The sequence below is a fragment of the Haemaphysalis longicornis genome, unplaced genomic scaffold, assembly GCF_048455015.1.
Source record: "Haemaphysalis longicornis isolate Haplotype H1 unplaced genomic scaffold, Haemaphysalis longicornis Haplotype H1 scaffold_8, whole genome shotgun sequence".
Classification (NCBI taxonomy): Eukaryota; Metazoa; Arthropoda; class Arachnida; order Ixodida; family Ixodidae; genus Haemaphysalis; species Haemaphysalis longicornis.
In genome coordinates, this window is record NW_027526445.1 from 1,163,243 (window position 1) to 1,179,701 (window position 16,459).

General features: G+C 45.3%; 1 protein-coding gene across 1 annotated transcript; it reads right to left on the reverse strand.

Moving 5' to 3' along the window:
* Positions 1-4,624: 4,624 nt before the first annotated feature.
* On the reverse strand, positions 4,625-10,902 carry LOC144148999 (cystatin-2-like). The gene is made up of 3 exons (XM_077680523.1): positions 10,558-10,902; positions 8,589-8,696; positions 4,625-6,317 (listed from the first exon to the last, which is right to left on the reverse strand). Exons 1-3 carry the CDS (start codon positions 10,756-10,758, stop codon positions 6,237-6,239), a joined length of 390 nt encoding a protein of 129 aa, XP_077536649.1. The 5' UTR covers positions 10,759-10,902; the 3' UTR covers positions 4,625-6,236.
* Positions 10,903-16,459: the final 5,557 nt, after the last annotated feature.

Consider the following 16,459-nt stretch of genomic DNA (forward strand, 5'->3'; position numbering starts at 1 on the left):
AGGGAACGCATGCTTGCTTTGCGTGCGGAGGCTGATACATTCATGACAGTGCCCAGAGGTCACCGAATTCTTCATCGGGTAAAAACGGCTGATACTACCTCTCCCTCCGCACACGAGAAAATTGCTGCAAGGATGAACAAGAAGCCCACAATCTTAATGTTTGGGTTTCGTTCCGCAAATTGTTTCGTTTCGTTTCGTTTCGCAAATCCGTGTAAAGCTGACATGAAGGGCTCTTCACTCTTGCGTTTCCAACGGTGCATCTGCCGTCGTACACCTTTCAGCAGAGCCTGGTGTCGCCAAGCCGAAGCGGACGGCACCAAAACTAGGCGTCCACCTCGCTGAAACATTTCGAATCCAGCAGGTCGTCTGTAGAAAGTGTAGTGGGAGCGGTGTCGGGAAATTATCCATTTTTCGGTGTTGCAGGTCATCCCTGAGTAGCGAGTCTAGCGGTGTTCGCAAATGGCTTGTGTGCCTGGCTCGGATTCGCTTTTCGGTAGTTTGCGATTCCGCCGTACTTATTTTTGCGCTTGGGGGCCCGTCACAATACGGCTTTACGATTTCTTCATACGCAGCCGAAGCGATCAGCCAGCGTGATTCCTCTTCTAGGCCTTCAGGTGGATGGAACGGCTCAGACTCCTGGATGGCAGCGACCTCGCGCGCTGCTCAATGTTTGGTGCTAGCCGGCCTTCACAAATGTTGGGTAACGGTTCACCCTTCATGAGGTTCGGAAAAAAGATGTACTCGAACTCAAGCTCACACGATAGTTGCTATATCCTTTCGTTCACGCCATTCACTTCGCGAGTTCTGTCATGTACTTGGACGGGAGCAGCGGACTTGTCCTTGTATGCGGCTGGCGTGGCCTCGTGTTCTTCACAGTTGTTCTTTGCTTGAACGCTCGACGCTACCTCGGTGCTGGGTCTCACGTTGTCAATATCTGGAACGTGGCTGTGGGCCGTCGTCTCCACACGGCACCGATACCCCTTACACCCACGTGGCTCACCGTTGAAAGTTGAAACCTGCAGCATGCAGGACAACTGGCGAGGTCGACGTGTGCGAGCCAACGTGGGCGGGGTTGTGTGGACGGTGTGAAGTTCCCTTTCCGGTAAACACAATGCCGGCTGCCCGCAGATCGTTCAAACTCGATCGCAGCCGACTGAGGTCCCGCATATCCTCTCCTGGAAGGACAAAATCTTCTTGGAATCGTGTTCGAAATCGTCTCCTTCCCGCAGCTCAACTACCATATTGTTCAGCTTGTTGAGTTCGGCGTCCTTCTGTTCGAGCTTGTTGATAGTCAACTCCAAGTCCAACGCAGATGGTGAGGGAGCTTGCCGGAGTGCGCCCGCTGCCTTAAGCAGCCTCCTAACTGTAGCCCGCAGAACCTTTCTCAACGAACGGTCGGTGTCCAGGTTGTGACCAGCTTGGTACTCGGGGGACGTACAGTTGCTCCCAAGCATGTTACCCTGGACGTGACGGCCCGTATCTGCGTCGCGTTGAAGGTTCCACTCAGTCGTAGGCGGGCGGTCAGGGCCAGTGATGCTGACCTCCGGCTGAGGGTGGGGCTGCTCAGCGGAACAACAGTCGAAATCACGGGGTTCTAGGAACTTCAAACCGGAGGGGACGTAGGTGGTCTCCTTCGTCGTGGCGTGCGGTTATCCTCCCGGGTTTAACAGCACCAAAAAATATTACTGAAGAACGACACAATCGAGACCGGGGCCATGGCTACCCTTAGCGGGGACGATAACACGGCAAATCTACCTGATGATTATCAAGGTCAGTAATAACGCATACCCAGCTGCAGATTTAACAAGGATTTTTGCTTGAATATTCCGCTAAAAGAGCAGTCCAGCACAAGTAGACAGGACTCCTCTGCCGCTCCGCCCTTCGGAACGTGCAAGCCACGTTTGTGCAACCCCTTTTCGATGGCACCCACGTACTCTTCAAACAAAAAACTAGACAACGAGAAAGCTTGTAGAAGCCCACAACCTTAACCACCACAATGACAAATGTGTCATTTTAACTTCGAACGTAAGGCGCCTAAAAAAAGTACGGAGTACAGTTGCAGCATTCCTCTCACCGATGTTTGCCACGTCTTTCCAGCAAGAAATGTGAATATCTGGGCAATGGTGGTAAGTTTCTTGTACCGCTAACCTGCGGGTAATACAGAGCGTCCAAGCGCAGGCTCTGCGCACGTGTCTTGGTTTGCCGCGTTGTGCATCAACAGTGGGCACCATTTGCATCGCACCGGAACACCCAATAGCAACGTACGTGGCTACTGAAACACTACGCCTGTACATCAGGCTCCTCACGAGGCTGCCTTCTCACCATCTGGCGCAGCTTCCTCAAAGTAGTCCACGATCTACTTTTTCAGCCATTATCACAACGCACAGGGCTTAAATCCCTTCAAGGTACGCCCCTGCGGCAACACCGACGTCCCCGTTGTGGTACCTGGCACAACCTGAGATTCGTCTCAGTGTTCCGGGAATTCGAAAAAAAAGCCGACTTATCATCATTGGCCCTTCAGCAGCTTACGCTGCTATTACTGCATGAACGGTACAACGACCGGAAACATGTGTACACAGATGGCTCAGTAACGTCATCCAGTTCGGCAGGTGCAGTGTTTGTGCCAGCAGATTTAGCAACAACTCGATTCCGTATTGGTCATACCACGAGCTCGACAGCTACAGAACTTGCAGCCATTCGTGAGGCTCTTGACCATATCATCGGAGCTACTCCTCAAAATTGGGCGATCTTTTCGGATTCCAAGACTGCCTTACAGAGCTTGCGCGCAGCCCTGCGCTACGGGCCCCTACACCAACTGGTGACAGAGATAACACAAACATTCCATCAAGCCATCACAGCCGGCCATGACGTAATTTTCCAGTGGCTTCCAAGTCACTGCGGAGTCATCGGTAACGTGCTGGCGGATGGAGCTGCCCGTACAGGCCATGAGAGCGACCGCACCATTCTACTTCCGCTTTCAAGAACCGATGCCGCCAGGACGCTTCGCTCCCTTGCACGCAAGATTACTATACAGCAATTGAATACACCGGACTTTTCTAATCCCCGACTGTATATTCAGGATCCCCTTCTTCAGCGCCGTATTCCGTATGGGCTGTCTCGACCCCAGTCAACTTTACTTTCTAGACTGTGGTTGGGAGTGACCTTCACAAAAGCCTACTACTTCCTCATCGGGATGGCCAGCAGCGCCCACTGTGACGCCTGCGGGGCAGAAGAGACTATAGAACATGTGCTGTGTCGCTGAGGAGCGTGCTTGCCACCACGCTGAGCCGATTGGACAATCGACCATTTACGGTGGAAACTATTTTAAGTCATCGGTCTTCACCATCGACCTCGCAGAAGGCAACGAAAGCCCTTTTACGTTTCCTGAGTGAAACGAACTTGCTTGAAAGACTATAGTGCCCGAAACGGGACTAGCGTGCGCGCTTTCCCACTCCTATCTCTTCCTGTTCTCCCCCCCTTTTTATTCCCTGAGCCCCATTCCCCCAGTGCAGGGTAGCAAACCGGGCTCTACACCTGGTTGACCTCCCGGCCTTTCCTTTCTTTTTTCTTCTTCTTCTAACTTCGAACGCACTGCACACAAAAGAAGCGCGTAAAATCAGCTCTATGTTGGTACGATGTGCCAGCCCATATGCCGACGCAACCTTTTTTAATTTCTTTGCACATTACTTTCGTTGTGTGGCAGTGTTTGTTGTCAGCGCGAATGTGCATGCCACTTAGCCCGTCTAAATGGTTTCTTCTTTCCAATACATCATTTTTTCAGTGTAAGCGATGGTGTGGTTCCCCTTTTGATTCGTCGTGTTGCTTGCGCGCTGATTTTCGCAATACCTAATCTTACCAGAAACACATGGGGGGAGGGTGCCGTTGTTTTCAGGCGCCCTGTTATCCAACGAGTTATGCCCGGGCTTTGATTGTAAGTTTTTTTGCGAATACTGAGCTCTATGATGCTTACGTGATTGCGAAAAAAGCATACGTTGTTGCCTTCAATTTTTCGCCTGTGGCCTTTAGCTTACCAAACGCAGATTCTTCGACCAAAGATAAGCTAACAGCCTCTCTTTTTTATTGCTTAAGCAAGAGATAAAGCAGTGCCGCCTTGCTTGAACGAGTTAAACTACCGCGAGTGAAAGTGCTGCCACTAGTGATGAATTTCGAAGAGAAACGAAAAGTAATCCCCGCATGCCTTCACCGCGAGGTTGTACGAGAACCTCATAAGCATGAAGAACGGCGCTGCACATCGAGTTCCCTGCTGATATAAGCATGGTTGACGCGCTACTTCATGTCTTCTGCGGCTGGGGCCATATATAGTGGAACTTCATCTCCGAGCACGAGGAATCTCTCGCTTTCAGTGCCTAAATGGGAACTGCTTATCAAGTTTTCGAATAGCTTAGGAAAGTTATCGACAGCTACTCCACAGTGTGCAGTATGCCGATAACACAGATTACGCAGACAGGCGGGCAGGCAACAGAATTGATTGGAGCAAAAAAGAAAATGACGCAAACAAACGTAATACCGATTCCGATGCCCAATATATCGCAGTGTATTGGCTAAATCTTCATCAGTATTTCCGGCGTGTGCTTCCGTCCTTGCTTCGTCTTCACGGGCGTGATGAAGAAATACAAATGCGGTTTATTTAAAATATTTCTGTTTACAAACTCACATGCCTCCATTCAAGGTCCCCAAGAATTAACCAAAAAAGGACGAAATATGCAAAAATATAATTTGAAACTACCGTACATTATGTGGGCAGGGGAAAGGTTGTATTGGCCAGCCGTGGTATGTAAGTGTGAATCCTTATATTTATTGCTCTGACACAAATTTGTAGGTCCAACCCGACTTCCCCAGCATGTTTTCTCAGTGCTGGCTTACGTCCACGACTGGTAATCGCAAGAGAAGTATTCTAGGACACTAGGTATAAAGCTAACTAAAGTTGCTGGGGTATGGTAACCGCTTGATACGTTTGTGATACAACTCAAATATATTTTGAAGCTTGGTATATTGTTTCCGGCACTTGTACGTATAGAAACCAGTATTTTCAATAAATTAAACTTGCGTTTCGTCTTCATAGCCGTTTAAATGAGCACTCACTAGTATACGTTAGGGTTTTGAACAAGGATTTCGGTTACGTTACAAAGAGAGAGAGAGAGAGGACTTTTCTTGGAAGTAATAAATATTCATGGTTGTCAAAGGATACATCAGTGAATTGCCGCGGGTTCAGAAATCTTTTAGGAAATAGGTAATTTTCAGGGCGATACCAATGCAGTACACAAATGTAAATATGCTCTCTTTCTAACACTGGCATATTGAAATTCTGAATAACAGCGGCAGCGATAACTAACACTGATTCATAAGGTCGGCCAAGGGGGATTGTTGCAAGGGAAAAAATTATATATCCGAATTTATGTCATGGTGAATACCCTATTGGTGGAAAATATGTAATAAATAAATTTAAGCACTTTCTTGTCATCTTCCTGCCAATGAACTTCAAAATTTTACTTTTGTGGAACACTAAAATTCTGGTAAATTAGTGTACCTTTCTGCGTCATTTCCAAAATTGCCACTTATTCCTCAACCCCCTCACTTTTACTTTTCTAGCAACAGGAGCACATAAATTAACATAGGCACTACGCCATTACAACGTTATTATCCTATGTGAGGCCACCGAGCTTCCGCGGGAGCACAAATGTCCCTCAAGCCCAGATAAGGACACCTTTTCTGTTTGCGTAAGGCGTTTGGATGCGTCGGTGTTCGATTCCGGCGTAGCTCCGAGGGTAAAGGTAAACGACCTGGCAAACGGCCCGGTAATGGTGCTATCGCAAATCACTGTCCGTTTGAAAATAGTTATTGCTCCTAATTTTTGAAACAAATTTTCCGGTCGTGCAAAAAAGTTATTGTCTCAAAATGCTGGCTTTCATAAATTAGATTGTGGCATGTGGCGCATCTGACTTAAGAGTCTCAGTTTTGCGCTGGTTTCTGCACTAAGTCTTAGGGGTACCCGGAAAGAGCATAAAATGCCAAAATTCTCTTATGCTTGCTTTAACGATTCTCCATACCATAAATGATTGCTTCGTTCAAGAAAATGAATTGCTCATATATTTGTACCATTCATTTTATTTGAAGCGAGAAGGCTTTGTTTTCTACCTAACCGAGAGTCTCCATTTGATGTGGGCGACAATTTTTTTATGTGTGAATGGACCTGGAAAAAAACATCCGCAAACGTTTCATATGCAGTTGTAAGAAGTCAGATTTCGGACGTTCTCCCAGCGTTTCTCAAAAACCACGGCTACGCAAAACTTCTTTGGCTGAAACGAAAAAAAGGCCACTATTAGCATTCCTTCTAGTAGTACCGCTACTTAATAAAATGCGTACACGATGTTTAAATAATTCGGCTTTTAGGGTCCCAAAAGGATGTAGAGAATGCAAACTGGTAGATAAAGAAAAGCGGTATAAAGTACTCTAAAGCAGGCACAGCCAAAGAAACGCCTGCGTAGAGGATTACACGAGTCCATATGGTTGCACCCATTGTCGTACTTGTGGTTTTTTTTTGCATTTATTATTTGTGTTGATACATGCGCTAATTCACATTAGACCTTCGCGTTTGCCTTTCTCCATAGGAAGCACTGCAAAACGTTTACTAACTCCACAAATTTATAAAGGCAATTGGGGCAGATCTAAAACAGAGGTGTTGTTATCTTGACGCGGATTACACGTGTTTGACGTATTTCCGTTATTGCTTCATGCACTCTGGTATGCGCATTAAAACGTAGGTCGATTTCCGAGATATGTACTACGAATAACATTACTACTGTTGGAACATAAACACACCCATACATACGCGATGAGGCTTACACTTCCGGGAACTACGAACCTAACATTGTTATTGGGCCTAGCTTGAGTTTTACTTTGGATGCGTAGAACGTATTGAAATGGTTCCTGTGGGCTAAAGTAGCCAGAATAAGAGTGAGTGAAATCATGTAGGTATGTGACAAGTTCTTGGTTTTTTGATGTTACGTACTCAGGATAACCGCCTCTCACACTGACGCTTTGGCGAGACGTGTACTGCACAGTGTTCATATCACCTTGTTCGTTAGTTACATAATTATGAGCATGATTAGATGTTTGGCATTCACGTGAGCGTTATTAGCATGCTGCTTTCATTGCGCTTCCTTTTAAACCTCTTCAAATTGTTTTTGTTCGTATGATGCAAATTTGGGACAAGCAGAAGGTAGGCCCCCTATGAAAATATCAAAAAAAACAAATGTCTTCGGATTTCCTTGGTGAGTGCTCATCACGTCCGTTCCAAGGCTGTAGTATATGAAGATAAGGGGCTGTTTTTACCTCGGTTATATTTGAAAATGTCAGGCCATGTGACGCGTGTACCAGCGGGTGGTACGCTGAACTTGATGGGAAATAAGAGCAAGGAAACCTGTGTGATAGGTGATAGTTGTGATATCTGGGGCACAGGCCCAGCTTTTAAGGGCACGTTGCGACGGAACAAAAGTTTTGCAGTGCTTTTCAGTTAATAAATACACTCGAACGAAGGAATTTTATACAAGTGAAACTTTACAAAATCATGACAAATTCAGCCCTACTTAATCTGGGTTTCGTTCTATGTGACGTTTATTTTAACATTGCCTTTTGAAGAGATTTGAATAGGACCTACGCCACTTCCAACCTATCAAGTGATATTTCGCAAGTTCGAAGTTGCATGAAGAAGTCTAAAAAACTCCCAATTAATATTAACACCCTTTTCACACAATGCAAAGTTGTACAAACTGAATACGTCAGCCAAACGTGTATGTGCGTTTACGAGGGCACGGTAATATCTTGCTGCCGCATTTTGCTATCCTGATAAGTAGAAGTTAGAGATGGTATTTTCATTCGCCAGCGAATCGCTTATCTGCAGGAGTATTTGAACCTCCGAGCAGAATTTGATTGCCGGGTATAAAGCACCGAACCTGAACCTGCGATATCAGGTGCAGTGCAGTCGTGGGCTCCGGATTAGTTTTTACCGGCTGGGTATCTGGAACTTTCCCTAAAATGTCGACACGTACCTGTTTTCGCCATTGTGAACATCGAAAAAGCCCGCATCACGTTGGTTGCCTTAACAACGCAACATCTCATCCACTGAGACCCATCGGTGGGAGTGCTCGTAAGCAAAAAATTCGTTGAGGGGGGCGCATGCTCAGGCGCTCGTCCTGTACACCACTCAATGTTGGTTTTTAAGTATTCAGAATTCGCGAAAAATCAATTCGGTATAAAAAGTGTGGTCAATAATGGAACCTATCATACCAAAAACATGTGTAAAAATATTTTACTTGTTTTTTCTTCGAAACGTTTCCCGTGAATGTTCCAAAATTTTCCGGCGGAATAATTTCCTAACGTTTATTTATATATATATATATTAGTCGACGTTTTTTATATAATATTGTTAGGGGATACTTGGTCATCACTTTACTGTTACGTACGTGAGCTAATAAGGTAAATATTGCACTGGAGTATTCCATTAACCGTTAATAAAACATTCGTGTATTGCTGAGTTACCAAAAATGTTATATTTCACACAAACTCACCTCTGCAGTTGATGGAGGACAGCGTTCTCTAGTGTATTCAATTTCCCCAATCTTGCAAAAGGAGCCAGCAATGGTGAAGGAAAGCCGGTAGAATATTCCGGCGACAACCTATTTGTAGATGCGAAAAGACGCAAGAGCACATGCCACATTTCTGATTTCGAGGTTAACATATACAGGAAACGCTGGTTAATTCGCACTCTGGTAATTCGAACTGGCCCCGTTTGATACCGGCACAACGCTGTATTTATATAAATGATGGAAAAGGTGCGATGTATTGAATTTGCCGGTACCCAGAACGGTAAATTTGAACTAGTATCCCGTGCTTTCCATCGCTCCTCACAGAAGTCTGCGCATTGTGATTACAGTGTGTTGTAAATCCGAACCAAACCAAATTTACCAGACATGCACAACAAAACAAAACAACAACCACGTAGCAACGCGCTACACTGTGGCGACAGCTGATTACGCTTCCACCCCGAGCGACGCGCCGTCGGGGCCAATGCTCCGGCGCATGTAGTTTCACTGCTGTTCCGAATCCCATGCAGTCGGAGATCAGCTGCTACAATTGTGTAGCGGCGCCTAATTCGCGATAACAGGTCCAGAGGTGGCTTCTTCGTGTTTTGCCCGCGCAGTGTAGCGCAACGTCCATTCATTGCAGGGCCCGCACGATAATTTGAACTGTGCTTAATAGGAACACTTTGACTGTCCACGTCAACTTTTAACAAAAGAATTCTTGTGCTATAGTGTATACAACTCCAAGTACACTTACGAGGACTTTGAAAATGTATGCACAATGATTTTCAATGAGGCAACCGAGACTGTCAACACAGTGTTACCATTTAGCAGTTCACTGAAGACTGCTATATTCGGCGAATAATAGCGCAATTTATAATTAATCAATTATCGGATAAGGATAAAGCAACCAACATTGGTTCAATACCACACTCGACGAGTCATTTTCCAGTTGTATGGTCATCCCCGTAATAAGGGAACAGTTCGTTTCGCGTATTGAGCAAATTAACGGGAAAACCACCCACAATGTTTCAAATTTTGTAGGTTGTGAGAGTGGAAGCTACACCTGCTGCGAAAGAGAGAAGGAAGATTAGTTTAGAAGAAATTGCAACTTCAGAACTTATCAGTTGTGACGTAGATATGTAGGTATGCATTGGAATCCTTATGCCTGTAATTGTTGGGATAGCAGCGCATTATCAAGTCTGCGATCTTGTATAGGTGTCTCCTCTGCTAGGTTCTGCCTAAAAGAGAACCCGCGTCTACTTATTGACGATATATATTCACTGCTAAATCATTTACGATGACTCTGGCAGGTCTGTCAGTGGAAGCACTCTGGCCACTCTGGCGAATGCGCGCGTATACCGGACTCGCGTCGTCGCTTATGTCAAGGCTGATCTTGCTTTCGTTGTATAAATAGTTCTGGCGCGTTGTTCCATAGAGCCAAAGGTATTCCAACCATAATAAAACCACCTTCAAAATTGCGCACTGCATTCCAAGAGGAAACAAACTTCTGTCATGTGCAGAGGGAGGCTTCCATAACTACTACATCAGTGATAACATTATTATATTTGAACCAAAGCCGAGGATGCCATTATCAAAAATACCTGCGGTAGTTTGGAAATCTCTTAACATAAAACCAGCAAAATTTTAATCCCAGCGTACAAGTTGACCAGATAAAATGTTTTAAATCCTCCCCTCGCTTCTGTATATTAACTTTAGATTGCGAGAAAAAGAATTGTGGTGTAAAAGGGAATTGTAACATGTTACATGTGCATACGACTTCTGCCTCCCTGAGGTATATTACATATTCTGGTGTCACATGCTAGTCCTGGGAAGGAACAATCTCCTCAACTACGCTTCGGGTATTGCTCAGTGGGCCACATGTAGTGTTCAAACCGTTGTGGGGATATTTCTCCTAATTACCTTAAACACATCTCACAAGGAATATTTTGCTTACCTTAGTCTGCACCCTTATCAGATCAAGCACCGTGTCGTAGTAATCGAGGCCATCGATCTGCTGTGCCACTGCAAAGGCGGCCAGTTCCAAGTACCTAGGGCTGCTACTTGGATATCGGTTGCTCCAGCCATCGTGAATGGATGCGCTAACCACAAAAACGCCGGCCAGAGCGGTGGCCCAAACGAATACACAGCCAGCCATGACCTCTTCTAAATGCGTCTTTTTCTCGTGCTGATCCGACCGGGAGTAAGTGTGCAGCTTTCTATGGTGCTGCGATCATACAACAATCGGCTCTTTTATGTCCATGAGCTTACAAGAGCTATTGTCCATAGGCAACCGGTCACTTGATAACTAGGTTCCGTTCTGATACTTTAGAAAATAAAGACACCGTAAAAAGGATAAGGGCACAAGATGCAAAGGTTAATCGCGTTGATAATATTGTGACGAATATAAACACATTTATTGCACGTGGATTACCGCTGGTGTTGCAACGCCTTCGTGTTCCGGAAAATGTTATCGGAGCGTTTGAGAACAATGGGGTTCTGCATTGCCCATAAACACCGCAATGGTGTTACCGCCGTTTTACCCGGTGTTACCTCACCATCTCATAACAAAGACGCTAGAAAACGTCCCCGGAACTGTTGAATCTACAAACAAGCCATGGTGTGGTACCAGAATTATGCCAAGTCGAAGCCAAAGTAGCTATACCATTGTCCTTTGCTTTTGGTCCAGCGTTCGCAAATGACTGAAAAGAAGCGGCAATGATTAAAGAGAAAAAAAGCAATAAAACCCTCCCACTGGCATGCAGCTCTGTAAACCGGGCGGCCACGTGTTATAGTGCGCGTTGCTCCAAGGGAACGTTACCTTAGCCGACAATGTAATAATTGCCATGGTCAGCCTAAATAACCAAGCAGGAGCTGCGTAAGCATGAATAATTCAAGCTGCGTCTGCAAAAATATTTGGTGAAAGTTGTATGGGTTCATAACGCTTTCTAACCTTGCTATACGCGGAGGCAGTAATTCTCGCTGCCACTAAAAAAACTTGCCAAAGAGCTTACTCACTTACACACGAAGTTGCACGTGTTTAAAAACCAAAGGTTCGATCACAGGCATTTTTTTTATTTCACGGCTTTCGGTAAACAAACTGTGTAGTAAACAAGCTTTTATTATATGGTAGTTGTGATGGCTGTGTTGTAACAAATCTGTTGCAGTTAGGATAAGGAAAAGACCTAAAAATATGCATATACGTATTACTGCCATCAGCAGTAGAAGCAGCATCAAGAGCTGAACGAGTTTGTGCCTTTGCCTAATGCTCTTTATTCACGCAATGCCTTGTTGAAACATTCCGCGCAGTTTGTCACACAACTGCATTTTAACATTGCAAAACACTGTTAAGAGAAGGGTGCAAAAATATAAATAATACCAGCTAGTACGAGAGGGACCCAATGAGTAAAGAGAACACACAATAACGGACGCCATTTTAAAGGCAATGGCTTTTCCGCGTTGAATTGTCGCTGCTCAATAATGAAAAATCCTGGAAACATTTATTAACGCAAAGCTGACCGTCCTCGTTGCCGTCGTCAAACAGATTGGTACCAACATACCGCGAAAACGAAGAAACAACCCTTTATGCTTTTTTGCTATTCGAGTGCGGTACTCCACACGGCGGGGAGTGCGGTACCAAAACGGCAAAGTTGCGCTTTGTCACAGAAAGAACGAGAATTGCTACAAATGGTACGCCGGGACGCGTATTCCCAAACCACATCCCGTAGGGGCCCAGGCCGACCACACCCCCTAAGCAGGGGCGCAGCCAAAGAGATTAAAAAAATTGCAATTTTTAACCTCCTTGGACGCAGCGCCGTGACGTCTCTACCTATATGTGCGCGACTTCATGCGAGGTGGATTTCTTCTTTTTCCCCCTTCCCTCGTTTCGACTGCTTGGCAGGCGGCCGATGGTTTCGCTCCGTGGGCGGGGCTGGCCTGCGGCTCTGGGGAAGCTGACGCACATGTGGTAGAAGCTAACCTTTTGTACCTGAGCCCCTGATCTCTCCGCGCTCTTCTTGCGCACCTGCAAGTTGACGCTGACCTCCGATCGTGTTCCTAAATAAGCGCTCGACTCGGTGCTCGAAGTGAGCGCGCGCGGATGGACGCTTTCATGCGCATGTGGCAATTATACACGGTCCGGAAAGCAAACACACTCATTGAAAGCTCATTCTACAGCACACAGAAGGGTATACAATTGAGTTGGTTGCTCTTTCACTATATACACAGCTCAAAACACGATTCGGTGCTGCAGGTAACATGGGTGAGACAGCTGCGCATATTGCGCAGATTTGATACAAATTTGTTTTCCTGCGCCAGGCTGCTCCGGAAGCTTGAAAATCGCAAAAATTGCGCCAAACTGCTCCAAAATAGTCCGGGAGCAAAATCTTTGGCTCCCGTCAGTTTCAGTGGGGAAAAATGCTTACTGACGGCATAATTTTCCGGTATCCCCAAGGTGATACTGTTTGTACAGGTTTGATTGATCATTTAATAAAAAACGTGCATAAAATTCTCCCCGAGATAGTTTTTTCAAAAGTCACAATGTCGGGTAGCACATCTTATATTCTGTATGTTTTTAAAGTTTTCCCATCGAAAACCATTGCAAAGTCCTGTAGAAAAATACTTCTGTGTACTGAGGCGTCAAAGTACTTGTGCAAGTTGATGAAAAAACGGCTATTTTTGGAGCGCCGTATCTCCAGAACATTACTATGGGCGCCGCCATCGTGTCGTGGTGAAGATTGGGAAACGTAGCAGCCGGGCGAAGCAGTTGCTTGTGTTTCAGGCAGAGAGCTCTTCGCCGATTTCTACCTTGGTTTTGGTTATGGGGGTGGTTGGGTGTACATTTAGTCGTTTGATCTGTTGCGGGAAGTTTCGCGACTCGAAAGACGGGAGTTCATCAAAAACAACATGGTGCCCACGAATTCGCCGTGGTTCGTCCTTGAGTTTGAGGTACGGTGCGCGCTTGAATTGAAATTTCGGACTCATTGCGGTGTCATAAAAAGCTGAGTTAATGCTGTATTTCACAGCTAGCTTGCGAGCGGCGGGAATGGGACGATCGACACTGCAGAAGTGGCGGCGCAGGCTACATCGCCGCAAAATGTTCAAGCAGTGTCCGATAGCGGGACGGGCTATTATTGCACGCTAGTAATAATGGTTCATCTAACTGAAGTGAAATTAAATGCCAAAAGGGTGGCTAAACATACCAACGTTACTCAAATTGCGATCGTAGCGAACGTGCACCTTGGGGATTGAAATGGGAGGGCTGGTAGGGGGCGACGACTGTCACCTCGCTTCGCGCAACTTTTGCCGTGGCTCTAGAGTTGTGCATAAGGCCGAGTCTGGGATTACGAAAATAATAATTTAGGCATTCAGATAATAAAAATGCCTTACGAGTAGCTTAGTTGTTCAATTCGATATTTTCAACAGAAATCTACGCTACCTATGCAAGAGCCTAATAATTTAAAAATGGTTTGTAAAAAAGGTAGTGCAGTTCGTACGTTGTGATGCTCTGGTAGAAAAAACTTTCCGTAAAGGCTGTTTCAGTGTTATGTAAGTTCAAAACCGATTAAAAAGTGCACTTTTCCCCCGTTAGTTGCCAAAAATATTAGTTTTTAGGCTACTAAGGTGACATAATAAATGTCGTTCTTCTGCTCCAAATCAAGGTTCTTCTGCTCCAAAATCGAGATCTCGCTGCTCCAAAAACTGCTCCCAAATCTGACTCGGCTGTCTCACCCCTGCAGGTAAGGATTACAAGAAAGGCAGCCAATTACCCATGACTATATTTACAAACTGTCCTACTCTTGCGAAATATTACAGCTGCATGAGCGGCTACATTTTGGCACTTTCATAAGCACTATTACATTGAATTTCGTTAACATTAACTTCATTGCATTATTCTTTATCAGGAACAGTGCCACTAAGGAAAACATTGACATTTTGTTAACAGCAATGGAAGGTGTGAATCGTTCTTGCAAGGGTGATACATTAATAAGAAAGACACCAGCTCAAACGTACACGTTTTACACTCGGTCATGAATTCTGCATAATTTACACTGCTGGTCATAACAATTTAGGGAAACAATATCGAAAATATATACCAACCAAGGGCTAAGTAATAGTTGGATTGTACAGCAACTGAAGTACTCGAGGAGTTTGATATATGTCTTCTGTACAGGGCTATTGACCACAGTCCCTTCAATTAACCCACCAGGTCGAGTTTGATATCAGTAATCATGCGTGCTACCACTCACGCTGTTGCCAATGTCGATTAGTTATTTTTAACAATTTGTGCTTCATGCACACAGAGATTTTGCTGCATAAGATACGTTATTTATAAATAGACAGCTCCAGCAGGATCCCAATGGCGCTGATGCAGCCCCCCCTGTAATCGGGAAGGCACACCAAATCGTTACCACTTAATTTGGCTCTGTTCATTACTCGACCGTAATCGCCACCAGCTTTTAACTCTAGGTCCCACACCTGCGACTGAACAGGAACATGTTAGTCGGGCCCGTGACGATCCCACCGCACTAGAAGCAATTACCGAGTACGCCCTTGAAAACAGACTCTACAAATTGGTGTAGCAGCCTGGCCGACTTTCCCGTTCGGTATACAATGTGAACTGTCTGCAGCGTGCACTTTTTTCAGTGTGAACCTCATTGTCCACAGTGTGAACTGTACATTGAAGTGTGAACTGTGCGTTTTGCTGCCACTGACTGACTTTAATGTGTTCATTTTGCGATTAGGACCCCAAGACTGCAACTGTGTTCATTGTGCGAGTTGTGGCCTTCTCCTTTTCTCCTCATCCTTGCTCTCCGAGGGCTCCATGGCCTCTCATTTAATGCAGTGTTACACTCACTCAGATACGTATATTCTTTTCGACGGAATAATGAGTAGTTGCCCGTGAGCTTGAAGTCACGGTTGTCGCAGCAGAGATAAAACTAAGTAAAAGAGTTATCTCCTTGGCGCACTATTTTTACGATAGTGATCTCAGAGTCCAAATAGCGGCAAAAAATTGTCATTTTTAGAGATCCACTGATGGGTATAGAGCAGTTTGTGTCTGTTTCCTGCGACGCATTTTTAGCTACCAAATATATATATTTCTGTAGTGTCTGGCCTTTTAATTCGCCAGCATTGTGTCACAGCTCGTGCCTCAACTGTAAACCACAAACACGCAAAAAAATATACAAATGTATAAACAAGAAATAGCAAGAATAAAAATATAAATAGTACAACACAAGTTGCCCGCGGACCGAAACCATCGGTCACGTGCAAAGCATCCAAAACGAGGGGAGGGGGAAAAAAGAAAAAATCCACCTCGCATGAAGTCGCGCACATATAGGTAGAGGCGTCATGGTGCTGCGTCCAAGGAGGCTAAAAAATTGCAATGTTTTAACCTCATTGGCTGCGCCCCTGCTTAGGGGGTGTGGTCGGCCAGGGACCCTACGGGATATAGTTTGGGAATACGCCGCCGGGACACATGAACGTGACGGCATGTGAGTAGAACGTACTTGAATTAGAGTTGAGACTGGGGGCGCTGTTGCCTGAATTGCGGCCGGTATAACCGTCATACTATTTAGGCCAAAGTACGAAGAAAACACACAAATGCCATAAATAGAATCTACCAGCAGAGATTATTCCATAATCACTGCGCCTTCGCCTTCAAATGCCATGATTATACTAAGGTTCCGGCGCACTTGTTTGGCCCCGTTTTGAATCAGGTGTTTTTTTTTTCAGTCTGAAGACGGCTGTCCTTTTGAAGAGCTTACCACACTATGTTTCGACAAAAACTTCAATAAGGCTTTCGTCTTCACTAAATATTTTTTGTTCTCAGCCCGATTGCAACTAATTATTTTCTCTTT

What these genes read in the sequence shown, in the direction of transcription:
- LOC144148999 (XM_077680523.1), bottom strand. Translation starts at nt 10,758, where the DNA reads ATGGCTGGCTGTGTATTCGTTTGGGCCACCGCTCTGGCCGGCGTTTTT. An exon ending in TGATAAGGGTGCAGACTAAG is followed by an intron (nt 8,697 to 10,557) that starts GTAAGCAAAATA and finishes ATCTACAAATAG; the next exon opens with GTTGTCGCCGGAATATTCTA. An exon ending in GTCCTCCATCAACTGCAGAG is followed by an intron (nt 6,318 to 8,588) that starts GTGAGTTTGTGT and finishes TTTTCGTTTCAG; the next exon opens with CCAAAGAAGTTTTGCGTAGC.